General features: G+C 44.2%; 1 protein-coding gene across 2 annotated transcripts in view; it reads right to left on the bottom strand.

Moving 5' to 3' along the window:
• Positions 1–26,057, bottom strand: part of HECTD2 (HECT domain E3 ubiquitin protein ligase 2) — a 94,332-nt gene that overhangs the window by 61,922 nt on the left and 6,353 nt on the right. For both annotated transcript variants that reach the window (XM_083149021.1, XM_083149020.1), the window contains exons 2-3: positions 20,709–20,838; positions 16,384–16,522 (exon numbers count right to left, since the gene is read on the bottom strand). In XM_083149021.1, coding sequence (XP_083005147.1) covers positions 16,384–16,522; positions 20,709–20,838 — 269 coding nt within the window. The remainder of the gene's footprint in view (positions 1–16,383; positions 16,523–20,708; positions 20,839–26,057) is intronic.

Genomic DNA, 26,057 nt, shown 5'->3' on the forward strand with positions numbered 1-26,057 from the left:
CAACCAGCCAGCAGTGTAATGCCACAGCCGGGGGGAGACTTTTAATACAAGTCCTCCCGGCCAAAGCATTCACCCCCTGACTGGTCAGCATGGGCAGGGGTCCTGGGGGAGTGGGGACCCCCCCAAAGAAGGGGTCCCCCCCTCCAGAACTTACCTGCCCATGCTGAAGCCCGGGGCTGTCCTCGATGCCCCTGGGCATCGAGCTGATTATTGTGTAAAAAGATAAACTATTGTATACTGCTGTGGAACTATGAGTCCCACCCAGCCAGCAACACATGCAGGGACTTTGAGAACCACAAGTCCCAGCATGTGGGGGCAATAAAGGGCTCGCTGGTACTTGTAGTCCCACTGTAGCACAAATAGTTAAATAAATACACACACACACTTCCAGTACAACTTTATTACACACGGAGCCCATTCATCCATACTCACCTACTGTATGTTGATAGAAGATCGGTCCCCTTCTCCAGTAGAATCCACTGGGGTACCTGTGGAGATAAAACATGAGGTACTCTTTACCTAGAACGGCGCCCGCGATTGGCATCGGGGGTAAAAAATCGCGGGCATCGCGGGTACATAAAAAACGGGTGCGACGCGATGCCCGCGATTTTCCCATAGGGATCAATGTTAAAACTGTGATTGGACGCGATTTTACTGTTAAATGCCTCAATGCCCGCGATTTGGCCATAGGAAACAATGTTAAATGGGCCACAGAGCCCTAATAGTGCCCTTGAACTGTGAAATGGCCCCCACAATTGTTAACGCCACCCCACGATCAACGTGAACCCGAAGCGTGGCAAGCGCAGCGAGCCCACGAGGGGCGGCGGTACGCGTCCTCCGACCTTTTCATACCCCCACTATCCACGTCGGCGTGGAGTTGAGAATAGAATAGTGTGGCGAGCGCAGCGAGCCACCGAGCCCGAAGCGCGGCGAGCGCAGCGAGCCCCGCGAGGGGACGCGGATACCTTCACAGGTAAACGCGTCCCTTCGCGTGCTTCACAGGTGTCCGCGTCGCCATGGACACCTGGGAAGCCCGCGAGGGGACGCGTATAACTGTGAAGGTATCCGCGGGGCTCGCTGCGCTCGCCACGCTTCGAGCTCGGTGGCTCGCTGCGCTCGCCACACTATTCTATTCTCAACTCCACGCCGACGTGGATAGTGGGGGTATGAAAAGGTCGGAGGACGCGTACCGCTGCGCTCGCCACGCTTCGGGTTGACGTTGATCGTGGGGTGGCGTTAACAATTGTGGGGGCCATTTCAGACTTCACGTGACTATTTGGGCTCTGTGGCCCATTTAACATTGTTTCCTATGTAAAAATCGCGGGCATTGAGGCATTGAACACTAAAATCGCGTCCAATCTCACTTTTAACATTGATCCATATGGGAAATCGCGGCCATCGCATCGCACCCGTTTTTTAGTGCATTCGATGGTCGCGATGGGCGCCGTTCTAGGTTAAGAGTACCAAACATACTCACAGACGTCTTCCGCTCTTCCCCGGGAGCCCTGCAACACTATAATCATGGTCCGGTGTTCTGTTTACATCTGGGGCTCCGCCCCCAGACCGGGTCTTAGGCCCACCCACCAGCCAATCATGATTTGGGACAACCCCCATGCCGGTCCATGATTGGCTGGTGGGCGAGATCTAAATCTCGTATGCAGATCGCATAGGTTTTTTACCTTGCGATCCCGATGCGCGCTCCTGTGACAGCACAAATCGAAACCCAGATAGACAGGGCAGCAATGACTATATGTAGTACAAATCTAATGCAGGTTGTATAATTTGGATGTATATAGTACAGAGTTAGCAAAGATTGCATAGCACTCGAATAGCAAGGGAATCTCACCATGTGTACACACTGTCTATCTGGGTTTTGATTTGTGCTGTTACAGGAGCGCGCATCGGGATTGCAAGGTAAAAAGCCTGTGTGATCTGCATGCGATCTATGATCTGCATGCGATTTTGACTATATAGTCAAAAGCTAATGTCACATCTCACCGTGTGTACACAGCATTACAATCTACAGTATATGGCAACAATATTTTGCATACTCATTAAACCAGAGTGTAAGGTGAAAAGTGCTTGCTGGGATACATAATCACAGAAGTGTTTGTCAGGGTACAGATGTTTTTTTAAAGTATAGATCAAGAACACAAGTAAGTCTTGTGTGAACGGTGTTGAATGATAAGTGTATAGAACAGCTTAAGAAAGTTAAGGGAAGTGGATGGATGGCTAATTTGATAAGGTTATCTGTAGAGGCAGATTTGTAATTGTTCACACGGTACCTACATCTATACAACCAGGGATGATGGAAACCAGTTTCTTAGCATTTTTCACTTCACTAGTAGACTAGTTTGCTCGGTACTCTTTACTTAGAAGGGCGCCCATCTCGGCCATCTCGGGCATTGAATGCACTAAAAAATCAGGTGCGATGCGACAGACGAGATGCCCGAGATTTCCCATAGGGAACAATGTTAAATGTCTCAATTGACCCGATTTTCCTGTTCAATGCCTCAATTGACCCAATTTTTCCATAGGAAACAATGTTAAATGGGCCACAGAGGCCAAATAGGCACCCTGAAGTGAATAATGGCCACCCGAATTGTTAACGCCACCCCACGATCAACGTCAACCCGAAGCGTGGCGAGCGCAGCGAGCCCGCGAGGGGCGGCGGTACGCGTCCTACGACCTTTTCATACCCCCACTATCCACGTCGGCGTGGAGTTGAGAATAGAAAGTGTGGCGAGCGCAGCGAGCCACCGAGCCCGAAGCGTGGCGAGCGCAGCGAGCCCCGCGAGGGGACGCGGATACCTTCACAGGTATCCGCGTCCCCTCGCGGGCTTCACAGCTGTCCGCGTGCGCTCGCCACGCTTCGGGCTCGGTGGCTCGCTGCGCTCGCCACACTTTCTATTCTCAACTCCACACCGACGTGGATAGTGGGGGTATGAAAAGGTCGTAGGACGCGTACCGCCGCCCCTCGCGGGCTCGCTGCGCTCGCCACGCATCGGGTTGACGTTGATCGTGGGGTGGCGTTAACAATTCGGGTGGCCATTATACACTTCAGGGTGCCTATTTGGCCTCTGTGGCCCATTTAACATTGTTTCCTATGGAAAAATCGGGTCAATTGCATTGAACAGGAAAATTGGGTCAATTGAGACATTTAACATTGTTCCCTATGGGAAATCTCGGGCATCTCGTCGGTTGATCGCACCCGATTTTTTAGTGCATTCAATGCCCGAGATTTTTTACTAACGATGCCCACGATCAAAATCGTGGGCGCCCTTCTAAGTAAAGAGTACCGTTTGCTCAAATATATAGATACACAATCTCATGATTTTCTATATCTAACATACAGATGGCGGAAAGGGACTACATAAGACTGGGATGCACGTGCATCCCAGTCACTCGGCGGCTGTCTCCGCTTCAGGGAGACGGGCAGGGTTAGGGGAGGTTCGGGGCAGTGGTGAGGACCGGGGAGCTCTGTCGGAATGGGGCGCACGAGCGTCTCGTGCACATGCTCCCCCTTCCGACAGCTGGCGGGGCCAATCGCCAGTCCCTTCAAGCATAAAGCGGTCTCCATCTGTATAAACACACACACACTTTAATATTGTTGTTGGTAACAACTTATTGGGAAACCGAAATACCGAAAAGAAACCCATGCAAACACAAGTAGAATATACAGTACAAACTCAGTGCCATGAACTCAGTGCTAACCATTACACCAGGCATGTCCAAACTATGGCCCTCCATCATGCTTTCCCACATATTAGCGCACAGGGAATGCTCAAACTATGGCAAGGCCTGCTGGGATGTGTAGTTTCACAGCAGCTGGAGGGCCATAGTTTGGACATGCCTGCAATACACCATCTGTGCTTCCCATGACAGAATCGGAAATAAAAATAATGGGCCTGATTCAGCACTGGTCGTTGAGTCTCTAAAAATGCTCAAGCCCTCAAACTGCGGTCGCACAAAGTAAAATGTGACCGCTGTCACTTGATGGCAATAATGCAGCTTTGGGAGGGTGGCGGCGTAGTATTGGGTGGGCGTGATCCAGACAATGGAGGTGTGTCCGGACCATTTTCATGGCAGCTGCATGACATCACATGCAGCTGCTGAGAGCCATAAAATGGTGGCCCAGAGCTTGCATTCACAGCTAGGCCGCACAGGCAGGGGCTGCCCTAGTTATGCAAGAGCTTGCAATTCTGCGAAGCACTCACATTTCTGCGATGCGCTTGCAAGTGTTTTGCCATGTGCTAGACGGCCTTCCGCATGCTAGAGAATGTTTTGGGTAGAATTGCAACTGAAGCTGAATTATGCCCAATACTCCGAACTGACTCTCTTGCAATAAGAGTTAGTGACTCCCTATTCCCATAAACGGCACACTGATCATGGAAAAATGCACTTTGAAATACAGATAAAGAATCAAGACAGACAGATATTTATATGATACTAGCTAAGCCCGCTCGTAGCAAAAGCTTTGAAAACTAGTCTCTGTGTGTTTCTGTATGTGTGAAAGATGTAGTTTCACTCGCTGCTGGCAGATGGCAGTGTTTCGGTTACACACGGACACCAGACATATAGATATATAAGATAGTAAAGCTTTCCTGAATTGCAATATACATATGAAGGTGACATGCTCCTCTCTGCCTCTAGGTGTCATTGCGGTTGTATGTATAAACAAGGGAATGGGATCATTCGTCAGACTACATTTAGGTCTACAGTCATTAGGTCTACCCCACTAGGTCGACTGGCAGGAAGGTCGACCTGACTTAAGGTCGACATGGGGCAAGGTCGACATGACTTAAGGTCGAATTTGCATAAAGGTCGACATGAGGAAGGTCGACTGGTCATAAGGTCGACATGGGTTTTTCACTGTTTTTTGATCCGAATGTAGACACAGTCGACATGGACACAGTTGGCAATGAGAATCGGACCCTCGCATCGCTCGCTTCGCTCGCAATGCTTCGGGCACGGTGCCTCGCTGCGCTCGGCACACTATTTTATTCTTCCACCACGCCCTAGTGGATGGTAGGGCATGAAATACCGCCTGTCGGCACATGTCGACTCAAAAAACAGTGAAAAACCCATGTCGACCTTATGACCAGTCGACCTTCCTCATGTCGACCTTTATGCAAATTCGACCTTAAGTCATGTCGACCTTGCCCCATGTCGACCTTAAGTCAGGTCGACCTTCCTGCCAGTCGACCTAGTGGGGTAGACCTAATGACTGTAGACCTAAGTTCATTCTAATAGATGACCGCATCCCATAAACAAGATACACAAACCCAACATGACTAGAATAGTGGTGCATCATATTTTTGGTCCAAGGACCAGTTTGGGGAGGTAGTACTCTAATAAAGGAGCCACATTATATGAAACTTGCTTAAACATGTAAAATATACAGAATTTCCTAATGGGAAAAGTGGAACCTCTGCAGTTCTGCAATTCCACAGTACTGACCTGAAGCCACAGCACTGCACTAAAAAGTCTCTGCATCCATCACATCTGCAGTGTCACCTCATCACTAGGTCGACAAGCATTAGGTCAACCACTGAAGGTCGACAAGACTGAATGTCAACAGGGTCATTAGGTCGACATGTATGCAGGTTGACAGTCAAAGGGTCGACATGGGGTTTTCACTTTTTTTTAGCCGACAGGTGGTATTTGATGCCCTACCATCCACTAGGTCGTGGTGCAAGAATAAAAGTGTGCTGAGCATAGTGAGGCATCGTGCCCAAAGCATGGCGAGCACAGCGAGGGGACGTGGTGCACTTTTTAGTGGTGAACCCCCCCATGTCGACGTTTTGACTGCCGACCTTCATGCATGCCGAGCTAATGACCCTGTCGACTTTCAGTCATGTTGACCTAATGCTTGTAGACCTAATGTCTGCCTATCCAATGATCCATACCCATGTATAGGACTGCTCATATACAGTAAAATATGAACATATTAAATGTGATAAAACACCAGACCCTTTGGATCAATTTGCAAGATAGGCTGTATTAGCCTAATTGTGTCCGTTCCTAGAATTCCCTGGTATTAACCCTTAATTGACTGGCTGCATAAATTGTCCCAGATACCTCAATTTGCTGTAATAGCTGCGGGGGGTGGCATTGCCCATACCATCCGGTTAACGTCCATATGAAGTGGAGGTGGAGGCCCAATGTTAGTAACAGGCAGGTGTTTCTCCTGGGGAGGGGTTTGCATACCCACAAGCTGTTGAGGTATCTGGGACAATTTATGCAGCCGTTCAATTAAGAGACGTTAATACCAGGGAATTCTAGGAACGGACACAATTAGGCTAATACAGCCTATCTTGCAAATTACTCCAAAGGGTCTGGTGACTATTTTATATATATTTTATTACGTTTAATATGTTCATATTTTACGGTATATGAGCAGTCCTATAAATAATATTTATTTTATAGACAGTTTATTAAATTTCTTATTTAACTATGTAAGAGATGGACAATGTCTAGGTCGACAGTGAATAGGTAGACACCTCCAAATGATAGACATACTATAGGTTGACATTGACAGAAGGTCGAAATAGGCTTAAGGTCCACGTGGGTATGGTCAACACACGGTTTTTGGGTGTCTATGTCGACATGGACACTGTGTAAGTGTAGCGAATCCCCTGGCTTGGCGCACGGTTATATTCTCACTCTATGCCCACTTGGATAGTAAAGTATGAACCAAGTCGATCTACACTAAATAAAAAGAAAAGTGAAAACGCATGTGGACCATGCCCATGTCGACCTTAAGCTTGTGTCGACCATCTGACGGTGTAGACCTAGTCACAGTCGACCATTACTGTTGCTGCCTCTGACTATTATCTACATTACCGTAATCAAAATCACTTTTTTGTTTTCTTTTCCAGCTATATATAGATTATACTCATCCATTAACAACACACAAAGTAACAGTTCCATCAAAGATCAGTCGTGTGTGACTGCTGAATGTACCATAATTGGCTGTAATTTGGGTCCTTTGGCGGTTCTAGATCTGCTGGAGAAATAATAATAATAATAAAAAAATTACCACTATGGATAAAATGTTTGGGTCGTGATTTTCTGCTTTCCATCATAAAAAGCATGATGATACCTTTGTGGTACAAATGGGGACGAGAACAATGCCGCAGCTCAATCATTTGTCCAAAGGATATTTTTACACCACAGTGTCCACATAGTAAGGATTACAGCGATAGACGTGACTCGCCGCACAGCCACCTTAACCCTCTGCGGTGTCACACAGCATAAGCCACCTGTACTGCTACTCATGACCTTTACAAACCTCTGACATTTACAGTAGCTGCATGCTAAAGAAATGCTTTTTTACACTGTAATAACTTTCCAGGAGCACTTCGATGCTAAACCCAGCCCCCCCCCCCCCTCCGATTATGCATGATGCTTTCTCTACATACCTTGAATCACTACATTCCCTACAATGTTTATTCAAGTTGATGAACACACACATTTTTTTGCATTCATAATAATTATATAAGTCAATGTAAACTTCTAAAGCCTAAAGACAAAGGGGTTCGATTCAGGATCGCTCATTGCAATCAGAATTTGGCCCCAGGTTGGGGTTTGTGCATTTCTGTGTATGTGCAGACCCCGCCAGGGAATGTCTTTGGCGAGTTACAATCTCGCCGGGTCATTCAGGGTATGGCAGCAGGAGAACGCCAGGCATTTTATGGCCGTCCCCATAAAAACGCTGGGCGTTCCCCTGTAGAAGCAGGCGTGGTGGTGACTGCTTAGGGCTGGCAGCTATTGTCACATGACGTCAGCGCCAACCCCGTCTTCTGCGAACAGCGACAGGAATAAAAGTCAGTACCATCGAACAATTTCTCTCCCTTTCGACCACACGCGTACACATCCCCTTGCATGGTACCGAGGGGATTCTGCGGCAGGGAGGGGGGACGGGTGTTTGGCCGGGCAGCGTTAACCCTCTGGCTAAGCAGTGAATGACCGCTGCTTAGCAAGTGAACCTGAATAAGGCCCAAAGAACACATAGAAATAATAGCAGTTAATGTGGCATAAAGAATTGTATTGCGTAATTTGTCAATAGTAAAAAAAAAAAAAAATATTAGGGACATTTCCAAGAATGAAAACTTTTGGGGGTAAAAACCCTTGGTACTGGTTTCCTAGCACGGCGTCCGTCGTGGGTCATCGCATACCTTAACTTAAGGTATGCGATGGGACGCAACCGACGCGATTTCAGGGCTATTTTTAGACTTTTCCCCGACAATTAAAAAATCGCGTCCATCGCATGCCTTAAGTTAAGGCATGCGATGCGGACGCGATCTTACATAGGGAACAATGTTAAATGGGCCAATGGACCTGATTTTTCATTGTATACCCACCCTTATGGGTATTTGACATGACAAATGCCCCCCCATTGTTAACGCCACCCCACGATGAACGCCAACCCGAAGCGTGGTGAGCGCAGCGAGCCCGCGAGGGGCGGCGGTACGCGTCCTCCGACCTTTTCATACCCCCACTATCCACGTCGGCGTGGAGTTGACTTTATATAGTGTGGCGAGCGCAGCGAGCCACCGAGCCCGAAGAGTGACGAGTGCAGCGAGCCCAGTGAGGGGACGCGTAATAACTGTGAAGTAATGCGCGTCCGCTCGCCACACTATATAAAAAATCAACTCCACACCGACGTGGATAGTGGGGATATGAAAAGGTCGGAGGACGTGTACCGCTGCGCTCGCCACGCTTTGGGTTGGCGTTGATCGTGGGGTCGCGTTAACAATGGGGGGCATTTGACCCATCAGGGTTGGGAAACAATAAAAATTGGGGCCATTTAACATTGGGGCCAATGTAAAATCGGGTCTCAGGGACCATTTCACATTGATTCCAATGTAAAAATCGCGTCGATCGCATCGCATGCGATTTGGTTGCATGCGATGCTTTAGACGCAATTTTTTTGGACCCGATGGATACAATCTTGATCGCAGGTGCCGTGCTAGAAAATAAGTACCAAACCCTTTAAGCCCTTCGGGGTTATTTAATCTTGCTCATTTGAGCTATCCAAAATTCCTATTTAATGCGGCACTGGTGTGCTGCCCTGGGGTGGCTGGCCTTCACCGGCTTTTACGGGGTTCAGAACCTCAAATTGAAATTTAGTATAGGGGCCCCCAATATCAGAGATGCCATGACGTTGGCTTGGAGGCATAGCATATTTTTGCAAATATATGTAACTAAGATCTCATAATTTTCTATTACCATAGAGTCTGTTACTTATACCCATTTGTGTACTGTTTAACAACCCGTTATCGTGATTTATGACCAATGGTCATTATCACAGCATACAAGTAAAGGGTGTTTTTATCAGCCGAAAAGTGTATCTGCAATCCCATGATAACACAAGGGGTCTGGAATAAGCACCCCATCCCTCTCCAAGGGAATCTCAGAGAGGGGATGCTGTTAGACCTTCAGGGAGCGGGGCAATGCTTTCATGCCATTAGCCCACACACCCACCCAGCCAAAAAAACAACAACACAATTTCCATTTCAGAGAGGGGGTATCAATTATGATGTGATTCCTGGTATTATCTCCCCATTCTGACTGTTGGGAGTAACCGTAACTTCCTAGAGAGTATGCCTTAGGGACATATTGTTTCTAGCTAAATTGTGGGAAATCCCTGCAAAATCTAAGCATCCCCAGCTTTTAAGTAAGAGGGGCCGAAGCAGATATACCCCATATCCAAATGAAATGCAGCCACCATTACTCTATCGCTCTGTTTCCAGCTCAACGATGGATAGACTCTTAGTGATGCCCGTGGACAGATATAGTCCCAAAGAAAAGCAGTAGTCATACCATAATGATTTTATGAAGTCTCCATTCCAAGAAGTGATAACCACTTAAGCGGCCTGCACACGGGGAGATAAGTGTTCTGAGCGATGCTAGATCGCTTAGCACACAGCGCTGCACAGCAATGTGCCGCCGAGCAATCTGTCAAGGCCAGTGTTCTCCGTAAGAACCACAGCAATTAACCTGATTTAGCCAGCGTGCTGGATATTAATCTCCGGGACAATAGTGATGCGTGGGTCCGCGCATCTCTATGCCTACGCCCCTAACCAATGTTCCCTCTAATTTTACAAAGGCTGTGTGCGGCTAAAGATTTTGGCTGTGCAACTTTGGAATGAAATTTAAATTTTTGTGCGTCACTTACATATAACTGGAAAATGACGTTCAGCATTTGTGTTAACTTTACATCAAAATTATATTAAACATTTAAACATTCAAAATACAGTACACAATGTAGTTAATGGGTGAAACACACATTAATTGAGTCCACAACTGCAAAAAGGGACCACTGCTGCTTTGTGCGCTCATTTGTAATGCCTGTGCGCGCGCTCGTCAAGGTGTGTGCGCGCGCACGTACGCACAGCTTAGAGGGAACACTGCCCCTAACCCACTGAGCAATGTAAGGGCATTTTCTAAGCGTTCTAGTGAGATCGCTTAGAAAATTGCCAGGGATCGCTACGTGTGTAGGCCCCATAAGTCAAAAATCTTATCTGATCAGCCTAAAGGGGCCTACACACAGGGAGATTTGCTGAGTGTTCTGAGTGATGCTAGAACATTCAGAAGCACGCACGGGGCCGAACATCGCTATGCCCTACATACTGAGCAATGTAGGGGCATTTTCTAAGTGATCTAGTTAGATCAACCCATGTGTAGGCGCCATAAAGCGCAACAAATGTGTCACCTTCTTTATGACCAAAGATCTGGATATATATTCCATTTACAGTATTTGCATACAAAATGTGAATCGGCTAGTTAAAGTGATCAGTCTCTGCCAATTTAAAGCATGAGTTGGATCTCATTATTCCGCGACGACTCATATCTCTTGAAAAACAACAATGTGCTCTAACAGCGCGCACTGAACTGTATCTTTCGGGTCAACACTTATGGAGGATTTTATTATATTTTCAAAAACATTCATTAAAATTCAATTCAGCATCAAGCACCTATGACTCAGACATTTAACGCTTAGTAATTATTAAAGAGACGAGATTCAATAAAAATGTGTACAATACTCCATTACAAGTCTGCATATAATTAAAAGTGTTATTGTTAACAAATTGTGGTTTTCAATTTCAAGTATTATATTAAATAAATTGATATTGTTAGGTTTGAAGTGTTTGATTTAAGTTTTCATACATTATCTGCTTCTGTGTAAGGCCAACCTTAAAATGACAACGAAACAATGAAATAGCAAGTCTTATGCGGCATACACACTGGGCGATTACAGCCCCATTTCTAAGCGATCTGGCTAGATCGCTTAGAAATGAAGCACGGATCGCTCTGTGTTTATGGCCCCCAGCAACGGCAATGCGTCGTCCAGCGCGTCGCTATAGCCGGACTTGATATTTCAAGTATGCTTGAAATATCTAGTCATCGCCAGTGTTCTCTCCCCAGGAAACACGGGCATGACAGATCGGTCAGCACACATCACTGGTGCAGCACTGAGTGCTGAGAGACAAACGATGCTAGATTGCTCAGCACAGAGGCTCAACTCGCCCCTTGTGTATGGGGAATTACAATTAATGGAGACAAGGCAAATTTATAGCACATAAGTCCATGTTAAAAATTTATTTATCTACATTAAGGTCTGCTTTTGTTTTAGCAACATATAAAAATAGTTTGCTATCTTTACGTAAAGTTTTTTCCCCAGGGCACACTTGGCAAGATGATTATGGTCAATGACTTAAACATAACTTTTAATGTACATAGCCTCTAAAATGGTTTTTTTCTGAGAATAAGGTATGTATACACTTACTGAAAATCATATTAAATTAAAATAGTATGTCCACGGGTGGTAATCGATTCAGAGAAGGCCTCTGGGCTTGATTCAGAGACAATAATGCATGTGCAGCGGCAACTTTTTGCGGAATCGAGGTGGCACAAATATTACTTTCAGCCTGTCCTCTGCGTACTAGCATGTGCCAGAATGTGCAAGCCCTGGGATGCCGACTTACAATATACGTGGACAGTGCAATTCCACTGGTTGCTCTGAACACTCCACCATCCAATGCAATAAAGCAACCCATATTTTTCAGTCTATGCACAAGCAGGGGAGAAAGTCCAGCCCTAGACACACCTCAGAATCTAGAAGTCTAGGTTATTATGTCCTGGCTCTACCGCCTAAATACTTCCCGATGATCAGCTCCAGCACGTTGCTGCCCCCTGTGGCCGAACATGGTCTCTAGAGGTTACGCAGCGGCACTCTTTCTGCTACTGATACTGGAGTCCTACAGGATCCAGTGTAGGAATTAGCTGAACATAACTCCTATGCCATTGCTGCCATTATAATAAAGCAGGGACAATGAGAACTATGAAAAATATCTTTAATGTCCACAAATGTAAATGTCACGTGAATGTGAATGTTAGATACAGAGAAATATATATTTTCTGTTTGAAAAGTTTAAACAAAATTGAAATGTTATCATGACTGATGCATTATTCACATCGTTAAAAACTGTAATCTGCCAGTGACTGAATTACATAGGCAGTGACATTCTGAGCACTCACGCAGTGACATCTCCCATTACAGCTGAATCCATCAGGATTATACAAAAACTAGTATGACTGGAATTCACGCAGAACATGTCCAGGGAAGTAAAGACAGATGACGATTGGGCACAATCTTCTGGAACGGTGTAGAAATGGAAATCTAAGGTAGGGCTGTTATAGTATAATACCCCACATAAATTGCACTGGGTCTGTGGCTGGCTATTTGACCTGGTTTTAAACAGCCACAGAACTTCTTTAATGAATATGCATCTTTGAATTAAGGGATAGTTTAGCTATGCAACTCCAAAACTGCATTGCAACGAGCGTCAACAGGAGAAAGATCACCTTTTAATTTGGAGTTCCTGAGTTGGTGACAACCTTTTAGCAGTAGTAATGTAAAACCGTCAGCATATAGTGCAGTACCTAAGGGATACCCCACCAACTGAATAATAATGTATTAAAGGTGTTTAAATAGTATAATATGGGCAATAAAGATAACTCACATTTTCCTTTCTCTGAAATGTGGAGAAGTAAGTTTAATAATGGCCCTTATTCTGATCGGTGCGGCCCGATCAGAAATATGCGGTGATGTCCGTCTTGGCGAATCCCCGCCTTCCATACGGATCGCCACCTCCGTCCGTATGCGGATATGTGGCGGTCCGCATGAATGTGGACGGGGATACGCCTCCTCCATGGTGGGAGCAGCCCCTGCATTCGATGGTCGCTGAACATCGAATGCAGGGCCGCACGCTCCACCAGGTCCCGCAACACAAGACCACACGGACACTTGTCCGTGTAAAATCTTGTATGGGGGCGGGCAGCTGACATCCGGCGATGTCAGATGCCCGCCCCGTACCCACGCGTCACGGCCTCATTACCATGCATACGCCCCGCGTTTGCATGGGAACGCCCATGAAACGCGGGGCGTATGCATAGGGTAATGAGGCTAAGTAGCCCCTCACGCCCCTCTACGCCCCCTGTGCGGCGTATAAAGAATCCATGCGGCGAAACCGCCTGCACATGCGCAGAGTGACCTCTGCACATGCGCAGACGATAAACATCGGCGGCCCGTACGCAAGCGGGAATATCCGCACCGATCAGAATAAGGGCCAATATGAGATATGCATTATGGTATGCAAGGGTGTAGCTACCATAGGCGCAGCAGCTATGGGGCCTATAGTAGAGCGAGGGCCCTCATTCCCTGTCAAAGTTGCATGTGTTATATACATTTTTTATATTGATTGGTACATATTGGCACTTACAGCGCCTGAGGTCTAAAGTATAACTAGTTATGAGTCTGTATTGTGGTATAAAATGAGCAGTGGGGGTATTTTAATTTTACATAATATTAACTGGGGGCACTGTAAAGTGGCAAAATAGCACTGAAATCACTACAACATAATGTGAATTGGGGGTACTGTTTTTCTTAAAGTGTACTGGCAGCCCTACAATGTGACATCATGTGAACTAATGCACTAGTATGGTTCATAAAATGAACTAGGGCACTTATAAAGGGCATAAAATGAACACCTGCTGGAGAGAGGAGTCTCTCTAGAAGTGGAGTCAGAGGCCCGTAACGCTCTAGCGATGATCCTGAAGGTAATTATGGAAAAAATAATAATAATTTTAACTGGCAGATGGTAGTTGGAAGTGTTTTATCCTAATCTATTACCTACTTATGTACACACTCTGTAAATCACAATAGATATTTTTAGATGTATCCCAAAATACTGCAGAGGCAGAAATACACATGCTGGTTATCATTTTTCATTTGTGTATAAAATCTGTACAAATAAAAAAACTCTGACACCTTAGAACGCCCTCCTGTAATGCCAATAGCCTCATATGCTGTCTTTAGGGACACTTGCTATCTTATTTTGCAAGTTTTTGGCATTTCGCATGATGTCCACACACGTCACATAGACTGCACCTTGCAGAAGGAATGCAAGGTGCCCACGACTTTATGCTGATTACTGAACTGGATGAGTTGTTCCCAAGTTAGCCCAATAATATAACAGATGTGTCCTTATTCCCCTAGCACTTCTGCATCATATGGCGATAGATGCTCTCATGACTTAGATGCTGTGGCACAGGTAGTGATGTGTACTTTTCTACATGTTGTAATTGTATACAAAGTGATCACAGTACACCCAGCAGCAGCTGTAGCCCCTGGCCTGATACATACAGCGTTACCGATCCACAGGGTAACCAGCCAGCACATATACTACATACATCAGAACATGTATGCTTATTTGTGCTAAGCAGTATCACCTGCAGAGTGTGGTTCGTGCTGCTGCCACTACCAGGGACATTAGATTAGTACTTTATTAAATAGGAATCATTATAGTATCTACATAAGGAACTATACGAGGCATGGCACAGCCGCTTGACCCGACAGAGGATGCATTAAGCCATAAGAAGTGATAAATTGGATAAACCGTGACTGAGGGGGGTCGATCCTATTACGTGCGGATGATTCATGAGTGCGAATCATCACGGCACCAGACGCACTTTACGGCGGGCTGAATTCGCTTAAAAGCACACGCACCTCCATAGGGGGGCGAGTAATTTTAAGCAAATTCGCCCCAGCGAAGGGTGCGGGATCGGCTTAATTCGAGTGCTGTCTTCAGCGTCCAAACACCTGAAAACGGCACCAAATGGCACCTCGCACCCTTCGGACCTAATAGGATCGACCCCAATGTACCAGCTAATCAGCACATAACTGTTATTTCTCAACACATTCTGTGACATGACAGTTAGTGGCTGATTGGCTGGTCCTTTATCTCTCTTTATCACTTGTTAAGGCTTAATACATTTGGCCTAGTGTGCCAGAAGACTGTCTAACTAGCATTCCTTATCTTGAACATTCTCCCTATCCGGTGATATTATGCATTAAACAGCCGATAAGTCTAAAATAATTCTGGGACCAGCCTGAATATAAATCATATTGGCGGTCATCGCTTTTATACAACTAATGTCAACATGTTTGAAGCATGTTGATGTTTAATATTTAACAAATTTGCATTGAATGCTTAATGAAGCAACACTGGTGATTAGTATGTGGAAGGCTACTTAGCTGAAGAGTAATGTTTTAGCTTAGTTTATGGATGTCCTATTGTCAAAGCCTATATGAACCTATCATTTCATATTTTGAGCTTTTTTACTTTATTCACCGGATTATATCTTAAATTTGTCTGCTGGACATCTGTGTACAGAAAGCTAGTCCATGCCTGCCAAAAGGATCCATGATGTCCAGCAAAGATTTAAGTGGAATCTTAAAGCTGCCAGCTAGTATTATCTCAGTTTATTTATTTTGCCATGGTGAGGGCTTTCTGATTAATGTCAGTGTTTCTACTGTCGCCTGTTCATAAATAAATCCATTCAAGTATTCCAAATGTGCAGCAAATACATAAAAACATTGAATTTGATGGCAGCTTAGAACCTCTTGACCCTTTTCAACCATGTTTCTTAGGTCTATGAAACCATGTTTAAATTGCTCTACTGTCTTAACCTTTGCCACCTTTGACAAGAGGCTATTCCACTTATCCACTACTCTTACTGTGAAGTGATTTTTTTTTCTCAAAATTTCCTTTGAACCCAACATCCTCCAATTTCAGTGCATGTCCTCATGTTCGAATACTCCTCTTCTTTTGAAGAATGTTTCCCTTCTGTCCTTTGTTTAAACCCTTTGTATATTTGAAAGTTGTTATCATGACCAGTGTTTCCGTTCTCTGCTTGAAACTAAACATATTACAGGAAGATCTTTACGTTTTTCCTGGTAAGTTACAACATGTAAGATACACACGTAGGAGAAAAGTTATAGAATACATGATTTTGTAAAAACGAAGAACTCACTGGAAATCCTTGAGGGGCCTGATTCGTGCTGGGATTTGTGGTTCAGGCAAGATGGGGGCTTTCATCTCTGGAGGCAGTGTGTCAATCGAGATTCGCTGCTTTTGTCGGACATCAAGGCAAATTGGCGGAAGGTCTCTTACTGCAAAGCAAGACAAAGAAAAAGGTTGTTGTATAGAATTTATGTAACAGCAATTCACTTTCTAGTTATTCAAGTCATTTTCAAATTGATTTAAAATGTATAAACTGTATTACAGTATGGATTTATACCTATCATTTACATGCATAAATTAAATTTAAAAAAAATGCATAATTCTGAAATCCTAATATTACTAAACAATGAGTTTCAATTTAATTTTGAAGTATCTGAAATGGAATGTTTAAATCACAAATTTTGCTCAGGACATAAAATCCTTTGTAGTGTCAAATACATCATAACAGGAACAAATTTATACTGTTTTAAAGCAGGTTTGAATTAATTTGACTTTATTTGTTTATTTTAAAACCTGGCCTTGCCTTGTTCTGTTCTGAAAGACCTGCTGTCAATCACATGCAATTTGGGCGCTTTTCATGTGATTGATGGCCGCAATCACATAAAAAGAACCCAAATTCTGTGTGAATCGCCCTCGTGTATGAGGCCTTAAGTGTTTCCCCAAACCATATGACCATCCTGGTCTTTAGCAGAAGTGCCATAAGAGTCATGGGAAGCTGATCAGCACAGATCCTTATTAAGGGGCATTTTCGTAGAAAGTTGTTACAATAATTTTGTTTTTCATTTTCCAGAATTACAAGGCAGCTAGTTTAATACCGTTCTACCCTACTTTTCTATATTAATAAAAGGAAGAGCAGATCAAACTATCAAATTGTAGACTGCAAAAAAACTAAGCAAAATGTAAAAAAAGCTAAAACTGTACATTTTATTTGTGAAGCCCCTTTCTCTATAAGATTAGCATTTAAATGCCAGTCTCCCTGATGGTAAGAGCACTGTCTAACTGTATTGTATCTGTGCAGTAATTATGTTATTTGAATGTGCATCTATTTTGCATAGTATAAAAAGTATTTGCATAGGTTAATTCATGACTAAATATACAGTTTGTACACCCTTATTATACAGCTATGTTAAGTCATTTACATTTGGTTGTTTTCCATTTTATGGACAGATACAGGGCCATCTTAACAGCATTCTAAGCCTTGGGCAAAGCAATGCACTGAGGCTCCATGTCCTGCCCCTTCTCTCCCATGCTTTCATACAGTGCATGGCTGTCAGCACTCTGATTGGTGGATAGCTTCAGGAAGCAGAGATGGCTACTAAACGTAATCACGCCTCTTTTCAGACATCTATTGAAGAAAGGACAGAACTGATAAAGGCAGACTGATTATGTGGGGGCGGCTTTGAAACCATATTTAACTACTCTCCAGGAAGTTGTGGTAGACTCATGGTTTTTTTGGGGAGGTCTTACCACAACCCTGGAAGAGTGGGTGCCCCTCTCGCAGATAGAGTGGGAAATCACAGGTCCTTACAGAGAGGGCAGTGATAAAATAATACAAATTGACAGAAATTTTAGCCCCGCCCAATCCTCAAGGACCCAACGATTCGCAGAATTTACCATCATCAGGGCGTGGCTTAATGATGCACCCATTTGGGCCTGCCTCCAGAAAGGTGTTTTTAAAAGTAAGTGAACTATGTACTTAGGATTAGTGTTTTGGTGTGGCTACGTGGCAAAATCTGTCATTCGCTAAACAGGGCTATTTTGATAGTTGTATTGTGAACACATCTGTGGTTTACATGTCCAGTTATAAACGGCTGTAAATCCTAGTGCTTTTCATACTCCCCTCTGAGAGATATGACAGACAAGTATGAAAAGAAGAGGAGGGGGTGAAAATGTAATTTAATGACATGAAGTTTTTTTTGGGGGGGGGGGACATGGTACATCATGGGGGGCATCCTAATACACTGGCCATCTGGTTTTCACATAGGTAGACGCTGCCGTTTGGCACTGTACAGAATCACACTGCATCCCTTCCTACCTATTACTCCTGCAGGGAATTACCTGATTTATTGGGAGGCCAGCACAGCACTAAAGACAATTTGAGGAGACTCTCTATGGAAAGTATTATCAACAGATATTTATACAGCGCACAGGTATTCCACCACGCATTTACACAGGATATTTTGGCATTCACATCACTCCTGGGGACATGAAATGTAGGTGGCACTAAATATGTGAAAGAAAAATTATTGCGTGGAATTCAAATTCAGTCCCTGAGATAGTACTCAAACTTTGTTTTTAGGTTTTAAAACCTTGTTTCATGCACAAAGAAAATATATTTATGGGCATCCTGGACTATGTAATGGTTAGCATTCATGTCTCCCAGCGCTGAGGTCACGGGTTCGACACCCATCATGGCCCTAACTTTGCGGAGTTTCTATTTTCTCCCTGTGGGAATGGAATAATCCATTATCCAAAATACTTCTGGTCCTGAGCATTTTGGATAAGGGATACTCAACATGTAGTAATGTACATTTTTGAAGCGTGGGAGAAAAGCCACACAAGCATGGTAAGTGTAAATAACTTCCACAGGTCTAAGACCACATAATTTTCAGGCCTAAGACCACAGTGCTGTGAGGCAGTAAAGATAGCCACTGCACCAGGAGAGCTGGTAGTAGGCCACACTTGTGGATCCCATCCCCTTCTTGTACTAAAGAGGATTGTGTGCGTCCCGATATTGCATGCTGATCAGTGTGGGACGGGACTGTGCTGATGCAAAATCTAGAATGACGCCCATCAATACTTTTCCCATAAACCTCACAAAATTAGGCAAGGTACAGTATGCTGCAATGTATTGCTCTCAGGCTGTAGATATTCTTTCCTAGTTAATAATTGTGTATATTATTACACTGCCAGTTGCCTTTTAAATGTAATAACCACACACTTGTTTTCATTTAAACCCCTGCTGCTATTGTCAGTACAGATGGCCCCCCCATGTCTATAGCACGGAGCGCCTGAGTGGGAGATCATGATGGTGTGCTGTATGCAGTCTGATTTGCGTGCTCTGAATTTGTGAATGAGAGAAGTATTACAGATGGGAAGCAATCAGCCGCCGAGTATGGAACAAACTATACAAGCCCACACACTCCCGAGCAATAGGTTTTAGAGAAATCTTTCCCCTCTGTTTTCACAGCTAGAAATTGGAAAGACATCACAGGGATCTGGATTAAACAAGACAAACCAAAAGAAAAATAGATGCTGGAGTAAACAGAGCTTTATTTTAGTTTTAACCCTGTTAGTCTGTAATGAGGCTATTGTGGAGAAGCAGAGATGTTTGCAATCGTGCATGTGGCAAAGCCAAACGTATATGTAGTTAAGCTGCAGTAAATCTGTTCTAACGATTTTCCATGGATGCACAAGAGTTGCAAATTCAGGGGTTATATAACTGGAGCGCTGAGTGAAATAGATTGCACAGCATAACATTAAATAGAAATTACTGCCATCTGCATAAACACTGTCCAATTTTTTTTTTTTTTTTGCATCAAAAATACATAATTAGATTTGTGGCCTTTCAAAACCAATTGCTATTTAGTTTACTTTTTTGGCTTCTACTGATCTGATTCAGCAGTCTCTAGAAATAGATTCTGATTCATTTCTTTAAGGGAACATTAACATCTGAACATGTTTACGTTTGGATAAAGACATTTCTGCAGGAGAGAGGGCCTATATTTACACATGGCAGTCAGCCACGAGAGTGCCTCTTGTGGTCTTTCTGGCCCCACCACTGGGACATCCCCTTCCACAGTCCCATCTAAACAAATGTCTATCTGCAGTACGTAAGGTAACGATGCAGAAAGAACCTGGGTGAAGCAGTTTTAGCAAAAGCATATAGCACATTCTCAGTAATTAAAATACTAAATGCATTTATTAAGGATCGCATATACAACGCAATCTGGGCAGAATATTAACCTGGGATTGCGTGTATATATATATATATATATATATATATATACATATATATATACACACACATACATATATATATGTACACAGAAAACATGGCATTATGTCTCAATACATACAGTACTGCCATTTGCGCAACCGTAGGGCTACTGAAATGGTCGATCATTGAAGCAAATGTGTACAATGCTGCACACACGTACACAGTTTCTGATATTTGTCAGGCTGTCGGTGGCATCTCAATTCACTTCCACGTGGCGGCAGAATTACCATATTTTCATATATTAGCTGCATGTGGAAATGCAGTTGTGAATATATTAACATTCAGCTGGCTCTGGTTGCAGTATTCGCTGGTACAGCTGTGCACACAATACTTACCACTTTTGGAGTTGGGTATAACCAGCTGTGTAGGTGAGCATCTGTTCCCAGCAGCTTCTTTCTTTTGGTTAATAGTTGAAATGAAACTGCTAAGCGTGGAGAACTGTCCCTTCGCTCCCCTTTCCATCGCCTGTAATTAAAAATAAAAAGTATTGTAATTACTGAAAAATTTGCTTTGAAAACAAAATAGCATTGCTAAGGGGTAAAGAGGAGACTTAGGGAGGAATTCAACTGTTGTTTCCAATTGTAAAGCACAACGGAATATGCTGCACTATATAAGAAACTGTAAATAATAATAATTATTATATTATTATTATTATTATTATTATTATTATTATTATTAGTGACTTACCACTGATCCAGAGTCTAAGCTCCAGCAATGGCAGCCCGGTTCAAATTGCCTGATTCGCCAAACTTTGGTGTTTGGTGCGATTTTGCTTACGATTTGATTGGGATCGAATCGAATTTGGATCAAAATGAATAGTACAGTACACAAAATGCATTAGATTTGACTATATAGTCAGTCTTTCCTGCCAAGATTATTTTTCTATTCGATTTACACTAGACGGGAGCGGGCACTGGGATTGAATCTGCATCAAATGTAGAAAAACCATTAGATTTTCTATTAGATTTTGCTTCTAGAAGCAAAATCAAATAGAAAAATAGTGCAGATCTATTACAATGATGCACAAAATCCTAGTTTTCTTTGGATATTATTAAACCCTGCACTCTATCAAAATAACAGCATTATATTTACATAGAGATCAATAATATTCTTAAAACGTTACTAACTTTACATAATAAAATAATCAAAATATTATTCACATGATCTTGGGAACATGTGTTGATATCATCAAGCAAAGCCAAAACAACATCAAAAGTTTTTTTTTTTTTTTTTATATATTCTGAGATCAATGGTTTCTAAACAAAGGAAACCATACCATGGGAAACGCCTGCTATAAATAAGTATAATGATGAAGACAAGGGTTTGTCTCAGTGGGTTTTATGTTACTGTATATATATTTTTTTTTTTTTACTTTTCCTTGGGAATTCAATAGTTTTTTAATTACGGTACAATCTGATGCCACCATTTCTGCTCGCCCCCTCATTTATATACTTTAGACCAGTCTACACACTTTGCTCTGCTAAGGCTGGTGCTTTTGGGCACAACAATTGCCAAATAAACAATAGGCTCCCGTCAGCAAACAAACATTTGCATCTCAAGTGGTGGTAGACGGGTGCAATAAAACATTTGAACCACCCCGTATTTGTTGGTAGAATAGCATGAGCAAGAACTAGTAGTGCCAGAATAACCAAAGCACATGGGTCATAAAAAAGGGGGAAGGTAACTAGCCACATGGAAAACATAGAAAAATGGTAGGACGACCACTGAAATGTCAGGCCCGGGGTTACCAGACTTTAGGGTAGGATTTTAAGAAGCTATGAAAGATGTTCATCATAGACTCATCCCAAACTTTATTCAAGACTGCCTACATAAATGGGAGAGATGCCGGAGAGCAAGCAGAGGCAATCAGGCATGTGGTCACCAATATGAAAATACCTTATGTAGATACTAATACCCCTTTCACATCGCAAGACGGATCGGGCACGGGATTGCGATCTAGCGTCCGACGCTTTCACGCTAAAACCAGGTCTTCAGTTATACAGAGAGCGACCCGGGTTTAACACCTCTTATAACCTGGGTTGAATTTTCAGGTTGGTTGACCAGGGTTATACTGCGGTGCTTTCTCTTTGCACTTAGACCCAGGTCCATTTGTATCCAACTCTGGAAAAACGCAGGTCCGAGGTGCGGTGTGAAAGGGGTGTTAGTAGGGGTATGGATCATTAGGTCAACAGGCAATAGGACGACATGCGAAAAAGGTCAACATGGCTTTAGCTCAACACAAGAATTAGGTCAACATTGGGAAAGTCAACAGTCAAAAGGTTTGTTACCCTTTTTTTGTCCCGAATGTCGATACACTCGACATGGACACCGGAAAAAAAAAAGTGTACTGCATTCCACTACGCTCACCATGCTTCAGGCTCGGTGCATTAATACACTCGGCACACTATTATATTCTCCCACCACGCCCTAGTGGATGGTAGGGCATGACATACCACCTGTCGGCACAAGTCGATTGAAGGGGAAAAAAAAGTGAAAAACACATGTTGACCTTCCCAATTTCGACCTAATGCTTGTGTTGACCTAATGACCCGGTCAACCTAAAGCCATGTTGACTTTTTTCATGTCTCGACCTAGTGGCCTTATACCATTACAGCTGTTGGGACATTCAGTGGCAGAAGGACGATACTTCTTGAGGTGGGTAACAGCCATACTGGTCACACAAGGAGGGAATTTGAGTAATCTGAAGAGAATGGTTACCATAGGGACACAGGCCTCAAAGTCTGGCATTATTTCTTTATAAGCAATTTACCTTCTACAGCTTCAACGTTGGACACTTTTCATCACACTACTGCCCCACTCCCACCCCTTCAATAAAACTTTATTCAAATAAATTGATCTGGTTATAATTACAAAACATTACATTTTTAAGACAAATCCCTTTCCCTTACTAAAGGGTGCTCCTTCTACCACAAGCTCTTGGCCAGCCAGTAAGGTTACTTGTCTATATACAGTTGCACTGCCTCCTCTTGGCAAAATAAGTTTTATTAACATACTGCCAACGCTCAGGCTGGCAAGAAGCAAAAACGAAATAAAATGCATTAGTCTCATTAAATTCTGATCCCTATTGGGAGAAATCAATTTTTTCCTCAAGACTTCAGTTTCCAGGCTGTTCGAACAATAACTGAGCAGGTCTTTTATTTACCAGAGTTTACATATATATTTTTGCTGTAAAGTGTATTGTAGGGAAGACTACCATGTTCTGTTCTGCCTGTGGTTTAATGAAGCACATTGAGAACAGCACAAAAGCACTTGCTTGAATATGTTAAAACTGATGGAACGCTAAGCAGTTAGGAATTACAGGATGAAATCATCAGATAACACATGGTTACGGTATAAGATGTAGAAAATGTATAAGTTGACAGTCCCTAGGTCGATCCCTAATGGTTGACAGCTGGAAAAGGGCGACATATCATAGGTTGACAGTGACCGCATACTATAACACATATATAATAAGGTTAAAAAAAAAAAACACTAACTGGGCATCCCGTGACCCGCCCATGTGCTCAGGTGTCGACATTGAAAACCTCATGTCGGCATTTCCATATGTAGTGTAGTTGTGTTGACCTTTTACCCCACATCAACTTTGTGCATGTAGACCTTTGGGGGTCGATGTAGACACTGGGGGTCGATGTAGACACGGTCACTGTTAGTTAGATAATATCAGTATTTGCTAGTTCCTATATCCAGCTCTGCAGTCTCACATTTTTATGTTAGGGTGATGAGCTAACACCATAAATCATGTACTGACTGCAGCAGCATTCCATCACGGTGTCCCATAGCAACAAACAGCCGACTTTCCTACTACACAGATTGCAGAAATAAAACAAGCTTGACTTTTTGACATCATCTTATCTACAGTATGTCAGCCATTGATAAGAGACTGGGGCCTACACATGGGGCAATTTCAGGTAATTTTCTAAGCGATCTTTGAGTGTTGCTATTGCCTGGCGATTTGTCCAGCATGCTGGACGAATGTAGTTAATCGTCGGTCAGGGCGGCCAGAGTTCTCACTGGAGAACACTGGCCCGGACAGGTCGCTCAGCACACAGCGCTGATACATCACTGTGTACTGAGCAATCTACATTGCTCAGATCACTAAACAACATCTCCCCGTGTGTAGGCCCCTTTAGAAATCCACACGGTACTAAAAAGTTAGCACTCTATCCCTTCACAGTTAAACAAAACACATTAGAACTGTAGGGACAGGTGATCTATCACAATAACTATCCAAACACATCGGACACACACTGGGGTTTAAAACTTGCTGAATCCTTCTTCTCATGTCCTTCACCGCACCACTGCCTTCAGTACCTTGATATGTCCAATTTTCCAGTTGCAAACTCATTGCTAAGTCACCAAGTTTCAATCCCGGGATTGGATCTTCCAATCCCGGGATTTCGGGATTATATGCGCATGCGCATATCTAATGCCGGGCAGCGTCTGAGCGAGTGCTCAGACGCTACCCAGGAGTTCCTGATCCCCAGACTGCAGTCTGGAGCGGGTATGGGCAGTCCGACCTGCGCAGCGTGACCTCTGACCATCACGCTGCGCAGGTCGGATTGCCCATACCTGCTCCAGAATCATCTCTGACCTGGACCGGACCTGGCAGCGTCGGACGCCCGCCCTCCGGGCGGCTCTGCTGCTGCTGCTACCGCCGCTGACGCCTCCTGCTCCTGCCCTGTCTGACCTGCTCCCGGCCGCCGGTGTGAGTAAATGAATGTGCGGGGCGGCTGTAGCGGGGGGGACTGGGCTTCTTTGTAGCATTTTTTTTGCCTAAACTGATTAGAGATGCCAATCCCGGGATCCCGGTAATCCCGGGATTGAGCATTTTTCAATACCGATTCCCGGGATTGAAAAAATGCCCCGGGATTGGCATCCCTAGGCCGCATTAAGATGCCCTGGACATCCAAAATGTTCCCAGAGAAGCATTACTGCTGTATGACATCTCACACTCCCAAAGTCCCTTTGATAGGATAAAAAATGTTTGGACATACAAAAAGGTCTCAACCACTGTATGTGGGCAGTCCGTTTACTTTAAAGGTGACTTGGGTATTAAGCTTACTTCCAGAAGACCTAGAGCCGTATTCCGACTTGCAATCAGCAGCAAAAATATAGTGCTATGGATTGTTTGAGGAGGGTCCTTGCCTAGGGCCCCATGAGGTGTAAATCCACCTCTAGTAATATAGTGTTCATTCTAGCACCCACCATCTTTGAAAACCCACGCAGTTCCTCTTCCCTGCCTGGGGTATCGCTGTCTGCTGTGGTGTTTCTAGCACTGGTCTGGTTTTGCAAATCAGGTTTCACTGTGAGTGTGCGGCGTGCATCTCAGCCGCCCCCCCCCCCCCCCCCCCCGCCATGCCGTGTAAGTACAGTCGGCTGCTAGAGCGGGGATGGGACAGGACTGGATGCGCCTGTAACAGCTGACAGCCGCTCTCAACAGGAGAGGTGAGCAGGCTGACAGCGTGGCGGGGGTACTGGATGTGGCTGGAAGAGCTGACACGCTGCTCAACTCAGAGCAGCGTGTCAGCTATGCCAGCAGCATCTCATCTCCCACAGCTCAGAAAGCCCGCTCACCTACTATGTTGAGTGGCATGTCAACTTTTTAAGCCCCTGGACAACGGGCATGAAGTGTGCCCCTGGGCAGAGAGCATGAAGTGCCCCCT

This window comes from Crinia signifera, chromosome 6 (assembly GCF_055691185.1).
Source record: "Crinia signifera chromosome 6, ASM5569118v1, whole genome shotgun sequence".
NCBI lineage: Eukaryota > Metazoa > Chordata > Amphibia > Anura > Myobatrachidae > Crinia > Crinia signifera.